General features: G+C 36.6%; 1 protein-coding gene across 6 annotated transcripts in view; it reads right to left on the reverse strand.

Annotated features, from left to right (window-relative positions):
• The window catches only part of VWC2 (von Willebrand factor C domain containing 2), a 222,362-nt gene that overhangs the window by 64,177 nt on the left and 137,403 nt on the right, over window positions 1-20,782 (reverse strand). For 2 of the 6 annotated variants that reach the window (XR_010585667.2, XR_010585668.2), the window contains exons 4-5: window positions 9,703-10,097; window positions 824-1,002 (exon numbers count right to left, since the gene is read on the reverse strand). Coding sequence is in view for 2 of the 6 variants with exons in the window: in XM_074036573.1 (XP_073892674.1) it covers window positions 9,946-10,097 (152 nt within the window). In the remaining 4 variants the exon portion in view is untranslated. Of the gene's footprint in view, window positions 1-38; window positions 1,003-7,146; window positions 10,098-20,782 lie in introns of those variants that run through there. The other 4 variants (XR_010585665.1, XR_275411.4, XM_074036573.1 and 1 more) reach the window with 2 other exon arrangements.

Consider the following 20,782-nt stretch of genomic DNA (forward strand, 5'->3'; position numbering starts at 1 on the left):
GTGAGCCTCAGGGATTATATTTTAAATAACTCAAAATATTTAAAGCATTTTAAATATTTTTAATGACGTACATACATTTATCTTGCTTAATTTACTTTCAAAATATTTTAAAATATTTCAAAGGATTATCTTAAATGTGACTCTACCTGGAAGTGCAAAACCCAGTTTAATAAATACTTTATTTTATAAATCAGGTCAATACACATACCCATCCAACAACACATACAAATTAGGCCTAATTATTTAAATTCAGCTCCACATAAAATTAAGGTATTACAAAACATTTTTCTGGCAAATATATATATAAATGGGATAAAAACTAAGATATAAATTATATGTTAAATTTAAACATGATGATAAAATATTTTTCAAATGAGCACTAAATTATTCATTTATTAGAATCTTCAAAATGTTTTAATTTCAATAGTCTCATATTCCAATGTATTATGTTATAAACACTTTAAATAGATCTTGTGCTTTATAAATATTTATTCTAGGCTACGTGTTTTAGAAATATTCACTCATTTAATCCTCTTAGTGGTTGATACCACTCTCCCCATGTTACTGATGAGCAATCTGAGTTACAGAGAGGTAGGTAACGTGTACCTGATAAATAACCGGTAAGTGGTAGAACTGGGATTAGAATCAGACCTCCAAAGGCCAGAGTCTTTACTGCCAAGTTACATTAAAGCAAATAAATTGCAAACGTTTATTGAGAATACTTATGATAGAAATGTTAAAAGGATGCTCTGGCCTTTGTTTCTAGAGACTATGTTTCTATAGCTATGGAGTAAGGCCCAGGCCAGGGATGGGAACAACTCACCTATGCCTTTTAACTCCTATCATCTCTGCTGGAAACCAGACCCATCCTCCAGCCAGCATGTTCTCACCCTGGTTTCCTGAAAGCATCATGGGCATTCCCTTTTGATCAGTTTGCTCTCCTCTTTTCCCCTCACTTGAGTTCCCTTTGGTATCTTCAACACTAAGCACAGTGTTCTCCATCTGTCAGACATGCAGGAAAAGTGGTGACTGATGATTTATTAATGGTTACAGTTGTTATGTAAAATTGATGTTCTTTAATAAAATTTGTGCAGGATATGAACACTTACTGGAAAACTTTCACCAAATAATGTATAAAAACATTTCATTGTTCTCAGTCTATAGAAACTGTCTGAAATTCATAAATGTAATAAGCACAACATTTTAGTACATTTTCCCTATAACAGTCTATTAGAAATGAAGACTAAAAGCTATAATTTTACATTCATCGGGTACCTTGTAAAGCATCACTCAGACTTGGTAAATGCTGTTATTTAAAATGACTTTTTTTTTTTTAATTTTCAAATACTGAGTTTATGGAATAAGTATTTAAAATTATTTTAAACATCAAATTATAAATAGTAAATAACACAATTAAATACATATGTGTATTATTCATGCTATATTTATAGCTATGTGCAAATAGTTGTGAACTTTACGTAGCCGTACTGACACAGACAAACGAGAATAGCAAACTTGGCCAAGCAGTCTCTCTCTGTTCCCCTACATCCTTCACTGCTTAGGTCCAGCTTTCTGTGGACTTAAGTCTGACTTAAAAGGAATTTCTGGCCAACAGTGCAGTGCTTCTTTTGTCTTTTGTTTGTTTTGTTTTGTTTTGTTTTAACCAGACTCTAGCTTATATTTATATCCACCTTTCCTATCCCAGCGAACTGACAGAGTAACTGTTTTACCATTTGTATAGATGCATGCATGTATAGAAAGATGAGCTTCCAGCTGGAAAATTTACATCATTCTGAGGAATAAGTTTAAAGGAAAATTATCTCATCCAAATACCACTTTTATTATTTTCCTTTTTTCCTTAAGAAAAGGATTCATTGTGTAGTAAAATGTTTGAGTTTTTAAGTCATACTTCTTAATATTTTAAATGTTTCAGACAAACCTCTGTTTTGCTCTATATTACTCTGAATTTCAGCATTTCCATTTTGCTTCCATATCCAAATTAATGTCTCCTTTTACTTTCCCTCCTGGTTATTATATCACATGATTTGTCCTCTGAAGTGTAGGTATGCTGTTTATTGTACCAAAAAAACACCATTATGTTTATTTTAAAGACATTTACTTTCTTGGCTTCAATAGAGGGCACAATTTTGAATCTCACTTCAGTGTTATTTGTAACATAAATATTTTAAAGTATTAATTGGCCATAATTAATCTACAACCTACAAAAACATATATAGAACATAATGATTTTTGTATCAAGCTCCTTTATTGCACTGATGCCTATCTTAAAATGAAAATCTTTTTCTTGAGAGAAAACAGGGCAGGTGGGAGCAGTTGACAGACCTGGCCGCTGGTGGCTGAGCCCCCTGGGGATGGGTGGGACTACCTCTGTCCACCCACGACCTTCACCATTGCTGTTATTGTTTGGAGTGGGGATAATCTTTGTTTTTGTTTTAAGAAATAGCATACACTTTGAAACTACAGATTTAACATTATGTAACATGGGTAGATTACTTTTATAATTAATCTATATTAAATTGAGGTTTGTGAGGATTTTTTATTTAATCCTCACAATAAACCAGGGTATACTGCAGAGTATAAGTAGCCCAAGCAGGCACTTAGGTTTTTATGTCATTGGACCATACAATAGTAACTTCATAATTTTATCACTAGCTACTGTGTATCAGAAAATGGCAAAACTCTGCTTAAAAGTATAAATCGTAATACTGATGTAAGTTAATGACTTTAATGCAAAAGTTCAAAATGGCATGTGATGCCATCACTTTTTTTTTTATTAGTTTAAGAATATCTGCTGGTATAGTTGACTCAGAGCTTCATGGGTCCAAAGACCATATATGACCATCACTCAGGCCTAAATTGCATTTGACACATAGAATGCAATGAATAAATCGATTCAGTAAGACTCACAGCCGCTTCCCAGGGAAGAATATTTGGAAGCAGGTAGACTATCCATTCCAGTCCTGACTGTGCCCCATGTAGAATAACTTTGGAACCCAACAGATTTGGCCACAGTACCATCACTGATTTTTTTTTTTTTTTTTTTTTTTTTTTTTTTTTTTTTTTGAGACAGAGTCTCACTCTGTCACCCAGGCTGGAGAGCAGTTGAGGCGATCTCGGCTCATGCAACCACCTCCTGGGTTTAAGGGATTCTCCTGCCTCAGCCTCCCAATGTGCCACCATGCCCAGCTATTTTTTTTTTTTTTTTTTTGTATTTTTAGTAGAGATGGGGTTTCACATGTTGGTCAGGCTGGCCTCAAACTCCTGATCCATCTGCCTCAGCCTCCCAAAGTGCTGGGATTACAGGTGTGAGCCACTGCGCCCAGCTCATCACCGAAATTTGGGTAAGTGACCCACCATATGTTGACTTCCTCATCAATACAGCAGAGTTGATAAAAAAGAATAAATCAGATAAAAGAATTTGAAATTTGAAATTGTAGTGTTTGCCATATAATCATTACCTAATAAATGGCAGTTTACTTCTCTTGGCTCCAGAAAAACTGGGTCACAATATTTGGTTGTATTTTGTAAATTTCAATGTGAGAATCATACCCGAACAACCTGATGCTTCAATACTATTTTTAAAAAGCGATCTAGATTTAGGAATCAACATATAGCATAAGCATTTAGACTAGGGAGGTCACAACATTTTTGTGAGAAGCTACTATTTACTTTGACAAGTATCAAGATTGATATTCTAGAATTACGGGTCAGTGTTGCTATTCATTATCTTATTTATGGGGAGTGGGGTAAAAGACCATTTTGGAAATTTCTGTCTAATTTCTAGAGGTCCCTGACCTAAAGAAAAATGGTAAGACTTCAAATCATGGGCTCTGGTATAAAGCAGATTTGGATTCTTAACTCAGCCTCTCATTCACCAGACTGAATCTTAAGGCAGTTTTAAAATTTCCCTGAGCCTATATTTACTTTTCTGCAACAAAGGGGATAGTATTACCCACAATTTGGGAGAATTGTGAGGTTAAATGTGATAATAAGTGAAGGAAACCTAGCATAACTTTTGGCTGATGATATACATTCACTGATTGCTTAAGAATGGCTTTTTAAAACTAAAACTCCTTGGTAATATAAAGAACATTAATAGTTTCATAGGTTTATAGTACTTATGGGATACTTCTCACTTTTTTCCATTATAATTATAAGAATTATATGCTTAGGAAAAGAATAAACCCTGAATTCTAATAGAAATAAAAATAGAATTGTATGTATTTGACAAGGTAAATATAAAAATAAAGGAAATGGAAAAATGAAATCTTTCCATAAAATGTGTTTGGAAACAGTTATTTTTAAAACATAGATTACAGAAATTCAAATAACAGAAAATATTAATCATTAAGTAAAATAATGATCATTAAATATTAATCATATAAATGCACTTTAATGTATGCGTTGGTCTTAATGTAATTAGATACTAAATAAAATTGAGAAATATTTCTACTTATTGAAAATTGAATTAAAAACTAAAGTCACAATATTTGCAATTGTGTTTAGTCATTAGGCTGTATTCATAATATACTAAATTGACTTTGATTGTTTTTGATAATTCTGTGCCTGTATAATAGGTCAGCCAGGGGCTTTATGTACTTTTCTACCTTTGAAGGAAAGAGTTAAACAGTATGCATGTCTTAAATCATAAACTGCTCATGGGCCAAGCACTGAGAGCACATTTTCATGTCAGTTTCCTAATTCTATTGAAACTTTGGCTGAATACTTTTCAGGGTGATTGTCCGTGTCACTTAATATTCAGTGGGATTTATTCATTTAAAAATTAGGCATTGGAGTTAGTTTCTAAATTTTTATGTTAAGGCTAGAACAGCAGGTGCTTTGCAAAATTTAAAGTGAAATTTGACACTAGTAAAATTTCGACAATCATCATTTTTAAATAGTTATCATTCACGTTATGGAAGCTACTATATTTCTGTACAAATGACTCAGCTCATTATTTTATCAGTTCACTAGATACCTACTGAGGTGTTTAATTACGTTATGTAGAAAGATTAAAACACGCAGAAATACTCAATACCACAAATGAAAGTCTAAGAAAATTGTTTTCCAAAAATTAAAAATAAGAAAGTAAATAAGTATCAAAACTGTAAACTTGACCTCCTTTTTCATAAAGGGCCAGTGTCTCTTCAATACAATAAACTTTCTTCAGCATCAAAAATTTCACACTAAAAGCAATTTTTTTTCTGACTTGCACCAGAAATAGCCAATAGCTGTTAGAGTTCATCCTAAAACTACCATGGAGTATTTGGTGTGTCTCTGGGTTCTGTGACTTAGATATTTGATACTTGCAAATTGACAGAGAAATCAAAAGACAACTGGGTTGGCAAACAGTAATGGGAGCTTTTAGTTGCTCTTTAATATATACATTGTCCTTAAACAAGAATAGCAAATAACTCTGAACTAATAGATTGAATACAATTCAACAAGCCTTTAACATATAGATAATTGGGTGATGTTTTGGGGATTTAATGTCTCACAGCCCAAACTAAAGGGATTTGTAAATAATAGAAGCAGGCATAAAATTAACTATTATGCAAACTATGGTATGATTTATAAATGATATATTAAAATAAGAAACCAAATTAGTACTATATTACTGGGACATAGAGTGACAATTCTTCCGATAAGAACTACAGAAGTCTTCTTACCAGCAATGGCACTTGAATTGGACATTGAAAATGGCTAATATCTCAACGTGCTGCAAAGGACACTCAGGGCAGGATCTGAGATAGTAGAGACCATGTTTAGAGTGGTACCCAGGGCCCAGAAGTCTCACCAGCCACAGGGGCCTGGGTCATGGTGTAGTCCATGATCTAATTGTGAAGACACCAGTCTTCCATGTTGAGGAGTTTGGATGTTATTTTGTGTGTGATTGTGATCCTCAAAATAAAGAATTCAGTTGAAAACTAGATCTACATTTAGAAAACTAAAATAATAGACTGAAGCGGTTGGTGTGGAGTGAGGATATGATATAAGTAGGCTATTTAAACTGTGCTATGGAGCAATGAGAACCTGATCTTTGGAAGTTGCAGCTGGATTGTGAAAAATATGTGCTGTAAAAATGCACTTATTCCTGAATAAGTAAATTGTTCTCTCTTAATCTAATTCTTCAGAAGAATTACTGACTGTATCAACCATCAGATGCTAATAGTGAGGGAAAAAATATAGTAGGTAAGTAGGTTCAGTAAGAAAGTTACAAATTATGTTGGCCAAAGAAGCATGTATGTTTTTACCAATGGTGCTTATTTGTACATCTGATACTCTTCTTTTCTCATTACATTATGTTGGGGAAAAATATGATATTAAAAAGAATAATGAAAAGTAGGATTGATCTCTTGCCCATTGAAACAAATTTAGCAAATTGTTAATATTTTTAAAATCATAGTTTATGTCCATAATTTTGTTTTCTACATGTTTAAATAGTCCACATTTAAAATAATGGATTTAGTTTCCAACAATGCTTGTTTGAAATAGTAAGTTCCAGATAATGTATACATTTAAAAACCCATTTCACTGCTTAAAATAAAAACAAAAATTAAACATCTAAATTTTCTGATTTTTTAGGACTTTTAACCTTATATAAATGCAACATTTATGTTGGAGAAGTAGGGAGGAGAGTTTATTAAACATATTATTGATGTTACAAACTTAAAACTTTATGAGAACTCTTCTCAGCATGTTTTACTGCACAAAGCAGACGATGAAATTCTAAGTATCAAAAGATTAGAAGTATTATAATCAAACCTAAATTAGTTTCAAGGCTTACAGACCCCTTGATGTCAAGGATACTGTGCCTTTCCATCTGCACTAGCAGCAACATTGTAGCAGGACTTGCCCAGACTGGAGTGCATCTAATACTTGTTGCATGCAGGGATGAAATACAAGTTTTTGAAATGACTTTTCTCAAGACTTCTGGGAAATGTCAATAAAAAGTATTGTTAATCCACCCAACAAGTAAATATCATATCACTGAAAGAATGAATTTAACTTGAAAACCTCTAAGACACCAGATAATTTCCAGAACCACTCTATTGCTTACATAAGTAGCTTTATACTTTCAGATCTAAATATAGGTTGAAAATTTGAAATAAATTCATTAATACATTTGTAAGCATGGTTTAGTTTATTAAGTTGAACAAATCATTTAACAATTATTAGGTACTTATAGAGCAGGCCTATTTGAATTTTAATGATTATGGCTTTTCCAGAACTTCTATACTTGAATTCTGAGGCCGCCTTTTCTGTGCTATCTCCAAACACTGTTATTTTGAAATTGAGTGACTTATACTTTCCTTTTTTATTGGGCAGTTATTGAAGTTATGATGTTTACTGAATAGAACAGTTTGTTGTTGATCATCTCAGCAAAGAGTTCTCTGACAACAGAGGGGAGGAAAATAGAATGTCAATCTGAGATAGCTATATATTTGTGAAAGTCTAACTGCAAGAAGAAGTTGATCTTGGACAAAATTGCAAATAATGCCATTGTTATTCATGAGTATGTGCAGTGTCATAAATTCAAGTTCTTCCGTGGGTTGGTTTATGTATTATTTCTATGAGGAGAGAGGAATGAGGGGGTTGAAATCAGAGATGGGGAGGGGAGTTACTTTGGTGTAATAACAACCACTGAGTTTTAGTGCTTAGGAGTGTGTGCCTGTGACGCTGCAGGTCAAACTAAGTTTAGAGCAAGTGAGTCACTTAATTTTCCAAGATGATATTGGGTTCATTCTCTATATGCAACAAAATACTAGGTTTTCTGAAATTCTCACAGCATTGAAAACACCACTGCAATTATTTCAGAGCTCATCATCCGTTCTGGCAGGAATTATTATTAAGGGAAACAGGAAGACTTTGAGCTGCATGGATTGAGTCTCTAATTGCATCATGCCTGATGGAGAGAGAAGAGGTTACTAATGGCCCACCTACCCATGGGGGCTAGGGCCATTTATTAGCAAAGCGACAACTATAAATAACTGTGTCTCAAACAATCCATCCTCGAATAAAGGAGGGATGGCCAATGTCTACCACTCTTGAATACAAAGGTTAAATTTTGGAAAGCTGATTACACCTGAGAGCAATTAGCTAATAATTCCCCTGAGTATTTTCATGAAATCTATGTACTGGTAGTCCCTTTGGCTCAAAGTGTTCTTTATGAACAAGATAAAAATGACTATATGTAATGTTTTGATGACTCAGTCCGTGGCATCTTTATATTTACTAAAGTCCACAATAGTTTAATTTTTCAACTATGATAGGTGTATCCATTTTTCTTGAATATTATTCAATCTTTAATGATTGAATCATTTTTTATATAATGATTTTTTCATGTTCTCCATCTTCTCATTAGGAAGGCTTTCTAATCTCCATTTGCTGGTCTCCAGTTTGGCTTCTAACACAATACATTATAACTTCATATACTTCTTATGCCAGAGACCAAAAGTCCAAGAAGGCAAGAAATCAAGCCTTATTCCCTTGTTGTCATCACAAATGCTTTGTACTTAATAGGTTCTTAATGCAAAATTTTAGAATAAACAAAAGTATAAAAAATATCTTTAGAGGCTTCAAACAATGATTATATATATTTTAATCCTTTAAAGACATAAATAGTGATTATAGTTTTGCTTTTCTTATCCTACACCTATTAAGACTCCAATTACCTCTTTCATCAACACACTACATGCTGATATGATTGATAAAGGTAGAACTATTTTCTATTATGCATTGATTAGACTAGCGTGACTGCAGTGGCTTTTCATGTTCTCTGTTCAAATGAAGAGAAAAGAAGTTGGTTTGGAATTATAGCTATAGGAAAGTTGTGGAGTACACTTGGTCTTCAGCTTTGTTTTAACAGAATAACTGCTTTCTCACTCTGCTAGTAAAGGGTGGCTGATTCAAGGTTATCAGTCAAGATTTTACTGTGTAGTTTATGGAGAATAGATGACTCAGTCTGATGATGAATATGATTCCACTGAATTGAGAGCTGAGATATCTGTAGCACATTTTGATTTCAGGTATATGAACTTGCTTAGGAGTTTGATTTTCCTTAACTCTCCTAGGAGAATTAAAGGACTCCTCCCCTATTTTGTTGTCTGCTTCAGCTTGATGGAACAGTAATGCAAAATTTCCAGCCTACTTTATTCCTCAGTTTAGGGAATGAATTAAAGTTATGCTTAGAAGAGAAAAATAATGTAAATAAGAACGAAATATATGTATGTGCTTACCTATGGTCTACAATATAGGAGGTTAGGGGAAAGAACTGAGAAAGTGTGAGTTAGTGATCTTTATACCTGCATTTCACAAGTGATTGAGAATGAAGCAGATAAAAGCAGTATATTATTATAAGAAGGAAATATATTTATGTGAAGTAGACATCAACATTAGAGATATGTCTGTAATTAAATAGAATTTAAACAGGGTTTCAGTGGAAATTGGTCCTAATATCTTATGATCCATTCATGGGTGACTCTGCCCTGTGAAAATGTGCAGGGGGAACATTCCCGGATGATGGAATCAGAACTGAAAAAGATATGCAGTTACACAGTGAGGACGGTTGACAACACAGCATTTTTAATCTGCATCTATAGAAAACACTTATATAAGCTCTCTAATGGAGGGATTATAGAAATACATTTAATATATAATAGTGTACTTTTGTGTACTTACTGTGAAAATAGCACATTTATTTAGAGAGGGATTTTATGCCCAAAGTTCTTGTTGATGTTTTGAAATATATCCATTTCCTTCTGTTGTAGTAACTGTTATCAAGAAAAGGAAAAGTACCAACAATTTTCCATTATTCCTCATCATAAGTCTTCTCCTTTGACTGATATTTCCCAGAGTCATCTAGAATGTTCACATCAGTAAAATGTTCTAGAAAAAGTCAAGAGTTTGTGTTCTGGGGAGCGTCTACATTTGCCTGCATTCATGTCTTGTGCACATGGCCTGCCGCTCGATTCTCCATGTGCCTTCCTCGTAAGTACAGTGGCATATGGTGCACTCGTCAGTCTTCACTTCTCTGCCAGCAGGGATCACCGCGGTTTCTGCAAAGCAGTTTGGACCTGAAATGCAGAAAAAATGTTTTATGCTATATGTGTGCATAAATATATAATGTACATAGTTAGGTATTAAGCATTACAGCATGTGTGTGTGTGTGTGTGTGTGTATATATATATGTATATATTTGTTTGTGAGACAGAGTCTTGCTCTGTCACCCAGGCTGGGGTGCAATGGCACGGTCTCGGCTTACTGCAACTTCCGCCTCCCAGATTCAGGCAATTCTCCTGCCTCAGCCATTCAAGTAGCTAGGATTACAGGGGCATGCCACCATACCCAGCTAATTTTTGTATTTTTTGTAGAAATGGGGTTTAACAATGTTGGCCAGGCTGATCTTGAACTCCTGACTTCAGGTGATCCACCCACCTCGGCTTCCCAAAGTTCTGGGATTACGGGCATGAGCCACTGCACCCGGCCAATGGCACATATTTTATTCAGTTTCTTTTATGAAGGACAGTGGCAAAGTTATAGTTTCAGTAATGTGAAGTACTCTACTTTTGTTCTGAAATGAAACCAATGTCATTTAATTTTTTTTTTTTTTTTTGAGATAGAGTCTTGCTCTGTCACCAGGCTGGAGTGCAGTGGCGCGATCTCGGCTCACTGCAACCTCCGCCTCCCGGGTTCAAGCGATTCTCCTGCCGCAGCCTCCACAGTGGCTGACACTACAGGAGCATGCCACCATGCCCAGCTAATTTTCGTATTTTTAGTAGAGATTGGGTTTCACCATGTTGGCCAGGATGATCTCCATCTCTTGACCTCGTGATCTGCCCGCCTTGGCCTCCCAAAGTGCTGGGATTACAGGTGTGAGCCACTGCGCCCAGCCCATTTAAAATGTTTGTAAGAGACAACACTGTGACTTTCATTAACTATTCCATTTGGGGGCTAAAATCTGCAACCATTTGATTTAATTAATTCTAAATAATCACAGAAAAAGCATAACTAAGACCTTCAAAGAACCAGTCTTCTTCAGGACACTTTCGGCAGAGATATCCTAAAACAAGCAAACTGCTTGAAGTGACATAAATTCAGTGTACTTTCCAGGCCTCCCAGGGCAGCTTTTCAAACTTTCCCATACGTTGCAATGGCCTGGAGGGCTGTTGAAGACACTGTTTGCAGAGTTTGTGACTCACTAGGTTTGGGTTGGGGCCTGAGAATTTGCTTTGATAAGTTCTCAGGTGATGTGGATGCGGCTTGTTTGGGGATACGCTTTGAGAAGCACGATCTCAGTGTGCTGCAGGAGTGTATCTTTCACAATCTTCCATGAGAATCGAGGATCTCTGTAATTCTCAATCAATTCTATATCAGCCATAATATATCAGCCAACAAATGTGTCACATCTGCACTTTATGTTAAGATCAAGGACATGGAGAGATGGCTATCAGAAAGAGTTCCAATGTTAGTTAAAACACATTATTTTTTAAAGATTGATGGCTTTCTATTATGGTTTATACCTACAGACCTCATTCAACTATGAGCAACTGCTCTACTTCTACACCTCCCTCCAAAATTCAAACACTGGTAATTACTGCATCCTGGCCCTCAACTTCTGTCTTCAACAGTTTGCAAAATTCTCATTCTCCTCCCTTCTTTGCTTCTAATATCTTTGATAATGTGCTCACAACTAAAATGTGTTCAATTATAATGTGTGAAGTCATCAAAGAGATGAAAAAGGTCCATCTGCAAAATTTTAAAAAATGAATTAATCCAGCAAACTCCAGAATAACAGCTGGCCTTTGAATAATTCTAAGCACAATAGCTCATGTTCTGTGGTGGTGGCTTTCGAGTTCGCCCAGGAGGTGGAGGGCCTGCGCCTCTGGATGCCCAGCTCTGCACATGGCTCCCTGCTCGCATGTGCCCCCTTCTCCCTCCTTGAACTCTGTTTTCTTTTTTGTTTGTTTTGTGTTTGAGACAGGGTCTTGCTCTGTCACCCAGGCCGGAGTGCAGTGGCATGATCACGGCTCACTGTAGCTGCTTCAACCTCCTGGGCCCAAGGGACCCTCCCACCTTAGCCTCCCGAGTAGCTCCGATCAGAGGAGCACACCACCACACCTGGCTAACTTTAAAAAAAAATTTTTTTTTGGAGATATGAGGTCTTTCTATGTTGCCCAGGCTGGTCTCAAACTCCTGGGCTCAAGAGATCCTCCCGCCTTGGCCTCCCATAGTGCTGGGATTACAGGAATGAGTTGCCACACCCAGGCCTGAACTTTCTTTTCTTCTTGTCCCCTGCTCAGACACTGTCCTAAGATTCTGCCCTTGAACTCTTCTCTTTCAGAGAACCCAACAATCATTCATCTGCCAATGACTCCCAAATTATAGTTCCAATTGTACTTTCTTGCTTGAGCGCCAGTCCCGTGTTTCCAGGGGGCCAGTATGTGCATTACCTGAAAATGCCAGATTTATGATGTCTGAGCCCAGTGTCACATATCCATTGGCTTTGGTGAATTGTAAGACTTTAAATTCAAGACCCCTCCCCACCCAGTGGCCCCAAAAGGATATTATAGTCCTCTCTGCACTCCACCACACCCCACACAACTGGCCTCCACACTTTGCTGCCTCCCTTGTTCTGCAATGCATTTTCCTTAGTCCATAAGGCCAACAGTGCCACAGTGACCATTCAGATGGTGCCTAGGTTGTAAAAGTTTCCCTAATTAGTCACATTTGGCTTGAGCTCTCTTTGGCATGCCTTCTTTTCTGTATCATCTTTTTTTGCAGAGGTAAATTTGAAAATACAATCTGCTTTTATTTCACCCTAATATCTGTCAGTGTGCTTTGCACAGAGAAGCCACACCATAATTGCCCAGAAGGCCTGTATTCTTAGATACAGATACTGACAGGTCTCATCTCCAGACAAATCTGGATTAAAAATCTGGTACTTAATAGTTATGTGATCTGGGACTGATTAAATTAATTATCGTGTGCCTTAATGGGAATAATAAGACCTCACAGGGCCTCATGAGGGCTAAACTGGATAATTATATTTCACCTATCCTGTTGTTCTACAAATGCTAGCAAAAGTCTTTACCTGAATTAGTCTTTCTATGTTAGGGCAATAGTCACTTGTAATGAGCTTTTATCATTCTAAAGTTAACTCTTCATTTTGCATTTTACTGTAGAATATAAAATCTTTATTTTTCAGTCTTTTGCAACACAATGAAGTCTTTATTCTTTTTGATGTTTAAATTATCCAAAATTTGGCTAATGGGAGATCTGGACATCAAGCTAACTCTCATGTCTTTTTGCCACACTCCTTTAATCATTAAAAGCCTCTTTCATTTCTAAACTAAGAAGATATCTTCAGCTCATCTTGCCCATATCTGTAATTAACCTTCTCTCTTCCTTTTGGTGGAGAATATATTTAGAACAAAGACCTGGTTATCACATGTAGTATACTGGGGTGGCACTTCTAGGCCTTCCTGGGGGGCACAGATAGGAACACATAAAAACACACATGCATACATTTTTAAAAATTATAAATTCATATTAATTATAATTCAAAAATTTTCCTCTTAGATTTGTGTCTGTATAGCTTTTCTCATACAATGAAACACTTTAAATTTAATGTATTTACTTATTTTGCTCATCCTATTGTATTTAGATTTTAATTATATATCTCATTTTACACTAAGTCTTGTAAATCAAAAATAAAATTCTAGGTCCCTCACCAATTGAATGGACCCCTCCTTGTGGACCAGGGCATTCCAAAGTTAGCCTGAAAACCTATCTCAGATCATGATGAGGTTTAGGCATTGGACATGCCTCATTATAACCTCCTCCTTTTGGAATTCAGGCACAGCTGACCAGCTTTACCATTAAAATAGAGATCTTAAAACTGACAAAACAGACTTTTTGTAGCAATAAGACACCAAATTCCAGCTTGACTCTAGTAGTGGCATCACATGACAGACAGTGGTCCCTGAAAGAAATAGATGTATTTTATTCCAAAATATATTTCTTTGACATATTTTGAAATGGCCCCGAGAGGCTGTCTTTTGTGAGGAAAATCTGCATTCTGTAGAGAATCCCCTTCCCTTTCCAGGTCTTTTCCCTCATCCAGGAAAGAATTAATGAAGAGTCTGGCACCTTTATAGGTCTGCTAAGAGCACTGAAGCCTGCTACTGGAGGCTTCACCTGCATGACAAAACTATGATCTCCACAACCACTTATCTTAACCCAGACATTCCTTTCTATTGATTTCAGGTCTTTATATAATAGCTCTTTCAAGCAATTGTCAATCAGAACATCTTTGAATATACGTATGACTAGGAAGTGGCCCCCATCTCCACCCTTAGTTTTGAGTAGTCCTGCCTTTCAGGACCAAACCAATATATACATTACATGTATTGATTGATGTCTTACGTCTCCCTAAAATGTATAAAGCCAAGCTGTGTCCCAATCACCTTGGGCACACATTCTTAGACTCTCCTGGGACTGTGTCATGGACCATGGTCACTCATATTTGGCTCCGAATAAATCTCTTTAAATATTTTACAGAGTTTGACTCTTTTTGTTGACAGACTCTTGTTTATTAAAATCCTTAATATATTCTATTTTTATCCTACTATTATGTAATTTAAAAATTACAATGCAAATGTCATTCCTAGTAATATATATTTTGCACTTCTTATAGTCAACATATTTTGCTCAAAAGTCACTTATCTCTTCTCTGTGTGGTTGTATTATCACGGGCAAACAGAATTAGGTCCATCTGTTCCCATTTATCCTCTCCACTTCCTCTGTTACCTCCCACCTCCAGCCATTATGTCCATCATTTTCAGTGATTTCTAATTTATCCTTCTAGTGTAACTTTTTTAAAGAATAAGCAAATTGGCCGGCCGCGGTGGCTCAAGCCTGTAATCCCAGCACTTTGGGAGGCCGAGATGAGCGGATCACGAGGTCAGGAGATCGAGACCATCCTGGCTAACACGGTGAAACACCGTCTCTACTAAAAAATACAAAAAACTAGCTGGGCGAGGTGGCGGGCGCCTGTAGTCCCAGCTACTTGGGAGGCTGAGGCAGGTGAATGGCGTAAACCCGGGAGGCGGAGCTTGCAGTGAGCTGAGATCCGGCCACTGCACTCCAGCCTGGGTGACAGAGCGAGATTCCGTCTCAAAAGAAAAAAAAAAGAATAAGCAAATTATTTCCTCATTTTTCTTTCACAAAAGGTAACACACTTCTTAATGCTATGTACTTTGCTTTTTTTCACCTAAAAGCATGTCCCAGCTTATTACTCCACATCCATACACAGACTCAGTACTTGTTCTTTACGGCTCCATTGTGTGCGTTCACCATTGTTTATTCAACATGGACTCTATTGATGGGTCAATTGAAACTGGTCCCCCTGCATTTAGGAAACATATAAATGCTTAGCACATTTTTTAAATCATATGCTTCAGGCAAGAAAGAGATATAAAAATTATTGGAATTTATTACTAAAGCCTATATTCATATGGAAAAGCAAAAAGCCAACGAAAACATCAAGTGTTAAAATGATTTAAAACACACAATCCTAGAGGCAGAAAGCAACAATTTACAAGCTGTTTCACATAAGAAAGTTGGTTTTATACACTTTCAAATATAGTTATATAGAGATTTATCTCTTTATCGTTGCTAAATGACTAATGAGAAGAAACATTGATTCTGGGTTTCCCTTGCTTGAGTCACAACGTCCAGACTAAACTTGGGGTGAAGGCGACACAAGCATCTGGACTTCAGATGTTTGTCCCCCATGGCTGTGATTAAAAAAAAAATTCTTCTTGATAAGAATTTTATGATAGTATGATTTATTAAATTTTTTTGACAGTTAATATTTACTATATTCTTTAGCTCTTTGTTCTTTTTTGAATTTTTTGTCCTTATTATTATTTTAACTAGTTACCCTGTTACTGGAAAGGGGTCCTGATCCACACCCCAAGTGAGGGTTTTTGGATCTCATGCAAGAAGGAATTTAGGGTGAGTCCATAGAGTAAAGTGAAAGCAAGTTTATTAAGAAAGTGAAGGAATAAAGTGACAGGCCTCTAAGACAAAGCTAAGCCATCATATCCCCCGTGATGTGCACATACACATCCATATGGCAAGTTCCTGCCTTAACTGATGACATTCCACCACAAAAGAAGTGAAAATGGCCTGTTCCTGCCCTAACTGATGACATTACCTCGTGAAATTCCTTTCTCTGGCTCAAAAGCTCACCCACTGAGCACCTTGTGACCCCCACCCCTGCCAGCCAGAGAACAACCCCCTTTGACTGTAATTTTCCTTTACCTACCCAAATCCTATAAAACAGCCCCACCCCTATCTCCCTTTGCTGACTGTCTTTTCGGACTCAGCCCACCTGCACCCAGGTGAAATAAACAGCCTTGTTGCTCACACAAAGCCTGTTTGGTGGTCTCTTCACACAGATGCCAGTGACATAAAGAATGGCTACTCCACTTAGACAAAGCAGCCCCAAGGCTGCTGGCTGCCCATTTCTATGGTTATTTCTTGATTATATGCTAAACAAGGGGTCAATTATTTATGAGTTTTCTGGGAAAGGGGTGGGCAATTCCCAGAACAGAGGGTTCCTCCCCGTTTTAGACCATATAAGGTAACTTCCTGATGTTGACATGGCATTTGTAAACTGTCATGGTGCTGGTGGCGGTGTAGCAGTGAGGATGACTAGCGGTCACTCTCATGGCCATCTTGGTTTTGGTGGGTTTTAGCTGGCTTCTTTACTGCAGCCTGCTTTATCAGCAAGGTCTTTATGACCTGTTTCTTGCGCCGACCTGTTTCTTGTGCCAACGTCCCATCTCATCATGACTTAGAATGCCTTAACCATCTGGGAATGCAGCCCAGTAGGTCTCAGCCTCATTTTACCCAGCCCCTATTCAAGATGGAGTGGCTCTGGTTCAAACACCTCTGACATCTCCATTAGACAGTAATTCTCTCATTGTAGAGTTTTCTATTGTATTGTAGTTTACAAAAACACAAAGTACAATGCACACAAACAAAACCCTTTTTTAAATGACAGAAATTAAGGTTTACCTCAAATTAAAATATATTATCAATGAAATTCTAAGAGGGAATGTAAACTTGAGGACATGCTATGTTTCGAATGTAAAAAATGAATATTTACCAAAATTTGCTTCCTTTTTGTTTATGTAGTCCCTGATGACTTTGAAGAACTATTGTCCTGGTTGTTTCACAGCGTGAGTAAAAGCAGTGGCACTGCTGTAGCGGTGGCTGCTGTGGTGGAGATGGCTGAGTGATGAATGGTCCCTTTCCATAGCTATCATTTACTCTCATGATAAGTACTATCTTTTACACCCCTTTTTCTAATACATCATAGAACTGCCCATGTTGAATAAGCTGCTTCTGTCTTAACACAGTACAATTGAGGTGATGGAAGGTCAATTTGTGTTTCAAATAAGCTGTGTAAATGTGGACCCTTAAAAATTCCTAAAATAAGCTTTCTTCATCTAAAGTAATTTTTAGTTTAAGGAGGGGATTATTCAGATAACAATTAGAATTAATATATGCCAGCCTGGCACGATGGCTCACGCCTGTAATCCCAGCACTTTGAGAGGCTGAGGTGGGTGGATCACGAGGTCAGAAGTTCAAGACCAGCTTGGCCAAGATGGTGAAATCCCATCTCTACTAAAAATACAAAAATTAGCCAAGTGCAGTGGCAGGTGCCTATAATCCAAGCTACTTGGGAGGCTGAGGCAGGCGAATCGCTTGATCCCAGGGAGCGGAGGTTGCAGTGAGCTGAGATTGTGCCACTGCACTCCAACCTGGGTGACAGAGTGAGACTCCATCTCAAAAAAAAAAAAAAAAAATTAATGTATGCTATGTTGCTATTTTTTCCTGCTTCAAATATTTAGTTATGATGTAAAGTTACTGCTCTTGTAGTAGGTAAATTCTTTTTGAATCAAAACCACATAAAAGTGGTAAGTTATGAAAATTTAACCAAAATGTAAATCTGGATTTTTACAACAGATTTTAATTGCTGAAATTTTTAAAGCCTTTGTCCTATAAGCAGCATTCCTAATAATCAAATTGTGAGATTCTTTCAACCAAGTCCCTCTGAACATGTGTACCTACATGCATGTGCATTTATTTTCTTTATAAAAACATACTACTTTTTAAAAATTTGTTTTCTTTTGAAATCAAACCTGGAAGTTGCGAAGGGAGTAGGAGGTCCTATGCACCCTTCACTCAGTTTTCCCAAAGTTACAGCTTACATGATTATAGAATGATATAGCAGTGAAGAATAAATCACTTAGGCAGATAGGGTATGGGAGTCCTCGGTAAAGCTTTTCTTTTTAATGCAAAGCAGCCTCAAATCATTTTCTAAGGAAGAGCAGCCTGTAAAGTCGCACTGCAGACATAGACAAACAAGCTGGGAGCTTATAAGAGAGAATACCAGCAGGAACTATGGACTAGACATGTTCAAGATGGCGGCTCCATCTTCCCTACTCTGCCAGCCACGTGTATAGTAAGGAGAAGACAAGATGGCAACCGCCAAGGGGAGAGTTCATTTACAAAATAAGATTGGGGGGGCAACCAGCCTTCCCCCATGCTATGTAAACGTCACATCTGATCGAACCAATCTGTGAGACCTACATAAATGAGACACTGCCTCCTTAAGGCGGAGTATAAAATCCAGCGCATCTGCCACCAGCCAGTCTTTCCTTTCAGAAGTCCCTTCTCTCTCACTAGAGAGAGAGCTGTTCTCCTTTTACTTTCTTCTGCCTATTAAACCTCCGCTCCTAAACTCCTTGTGTGTGTCCCTGTCCTAAATTTTCCTGGAGCGAGACCACAAACCCCGGGTATGTACCCCAGACAATGGTAGCCGCTTCAATAATAGGTGCAAAAAATCTATGTTATTTGATTGTATATACAACTTTGTGTAATCACCACCTAATCAAGACACAGAATTGTTCCATCACCACAAAGACCTCCTTCTGCCACCCTATATAGTCACACTGCATCTTCTCTTGCCCCACCATCTTTAACCCCTCAGGGCTGATAATATTCTCCATATCTACTCTTTTATTATTAAAAGAATACTATATAAGTGGAATCATATAGTATCAAAAGTGGGCTTTGGGATTGGCTTTTAAAACTCAGCATAAAGCCTTTGAGATCTATCCAAGTTGTGATGAGTGTCAATAGTTCATTCCTTTTAACAGGTAAGTTGAATTCCGTGGTATGGATGTACCACAGTTTAATAATTTGACAGCTGAGTGGCATTTTTTTTTCCAGTTTTGAGCTGTTATAAATAACGTTGAATATTTTCTGTGAACATAGTCTTTCTCCTAATTGAAAGCATAGGAGAAATACACAGAACTACCAGAATTGCCGGATTGTGTGGTAACTGTGTATTTAGTTTTGTAAGAAACTACCAAACTGTTTTCCAGAATGTCTATAAAATTTACAGTCCAACCACTAATCCGGTTTACTCACATCTTTACCAGCATTTGATCTTGTCATAAGTTTTTGTTTTAGCCATTATATTGATGTATAGTGATATCTCAAGTTTTAATTTGTATTTCCCTAGTGGCGAGTGATGATCATCTTTTCATGTGTTTGCCATTTTATATCCTCATCTGTGAAAGGACTCTTCATGTATTTTGCCTATTTTCTAATTGAATTGTTTGGTGTTTTTATTGTTGAATGTTGTGTTCTTTATATGTTCCAGGTACTGTTCCTTTATCAGATATGTGGTTTACAAATATTTTATCTGAGCTTGTAGCTTTCTATCATCTTAAAGGGGTCTTTGATAAAAGAAAACTTTTATATTTCAAAGGAAAAATTTTATATTCCAATGAGGTCAAATGCATCAATTTTCTATCTTATGGATCATGCTTTTGATGTCCTAACAACTCATCAAGAAGCTGTACGTCCTAAACTTTTTCTCTTGTTATTTTATAAGAATGTTATACTTTTATGGTTTACATTTAAATCTATGATCCATTCTGAGATAATTTTTCATAGGGTGTTAAGTTTAGGTTTGAGATTTTTTTTTTTTTTTTGGTCTATGGATATCCAATTGTTACAGTGTCATTTGTTAAAACAAACAAACAAACAAAAAAAACCTATCCTTTCATTGAGTTACTTTTGCACCTTTGTCAAAAATAAATTTGCTATACTGTTGCGGGTCTGTGTCTGTGTTCTGCCGTTCCACTGATCTATGTGTCTGTCGTCTTCACAATACATTTTAAATGGGGTGGAATGATTCTTCCCTCTTTATTCTATTCGAAAATTGTTTGTATATTTAGGACAACAGTTTTTTCATATGTGTTTTGCAAATGTTTTCTTCCAGTCTGTGGTTTGCCTTTCATTCTTTTGACATCTTTCAGAGAGCAAACATTTTTAATTTTAATGGAGGCCAGCCCATCAATTCTTTCTTTATTATTCGTGTTACTGATGTTGTATCTAAAAATTCATCACCAAACCCAAAGCTATCTAAACTTTCTCCCGTGTTATCTTCTATGAGTTTTATGGTTCTATGATTTATATGTAGGTATATAATCTATTTTGAGTTAATTTTTATGAAGGGTGTAAAGTCTATGTCTAGATTTACTTTTTCACATGTGGATGCTCAGTTGTTCCAGTACCATTCGTTGAAAAAACTATCATTGCTCCATTGTATTATGTTTACTCTGTTAGCAAACAGTGTTCATGATATTTATTTGAGTCTATTTCTGGGCTC

The sequence above is a fragment of the Macaca fascicularis genome, chromosome 3, assembly GCF_037993035.2.
Source record: "Macaca fascicularis isolate 582-1 chromosome 3, T2T-MFA8v1.1".
In the NCBI taxonomy this organism is placed as follows: Eukaryota; Metazoa; Chordata; class Mammalia; order Primates; family Cercopithecidae; genus Macaca; species Macaca fascicularis.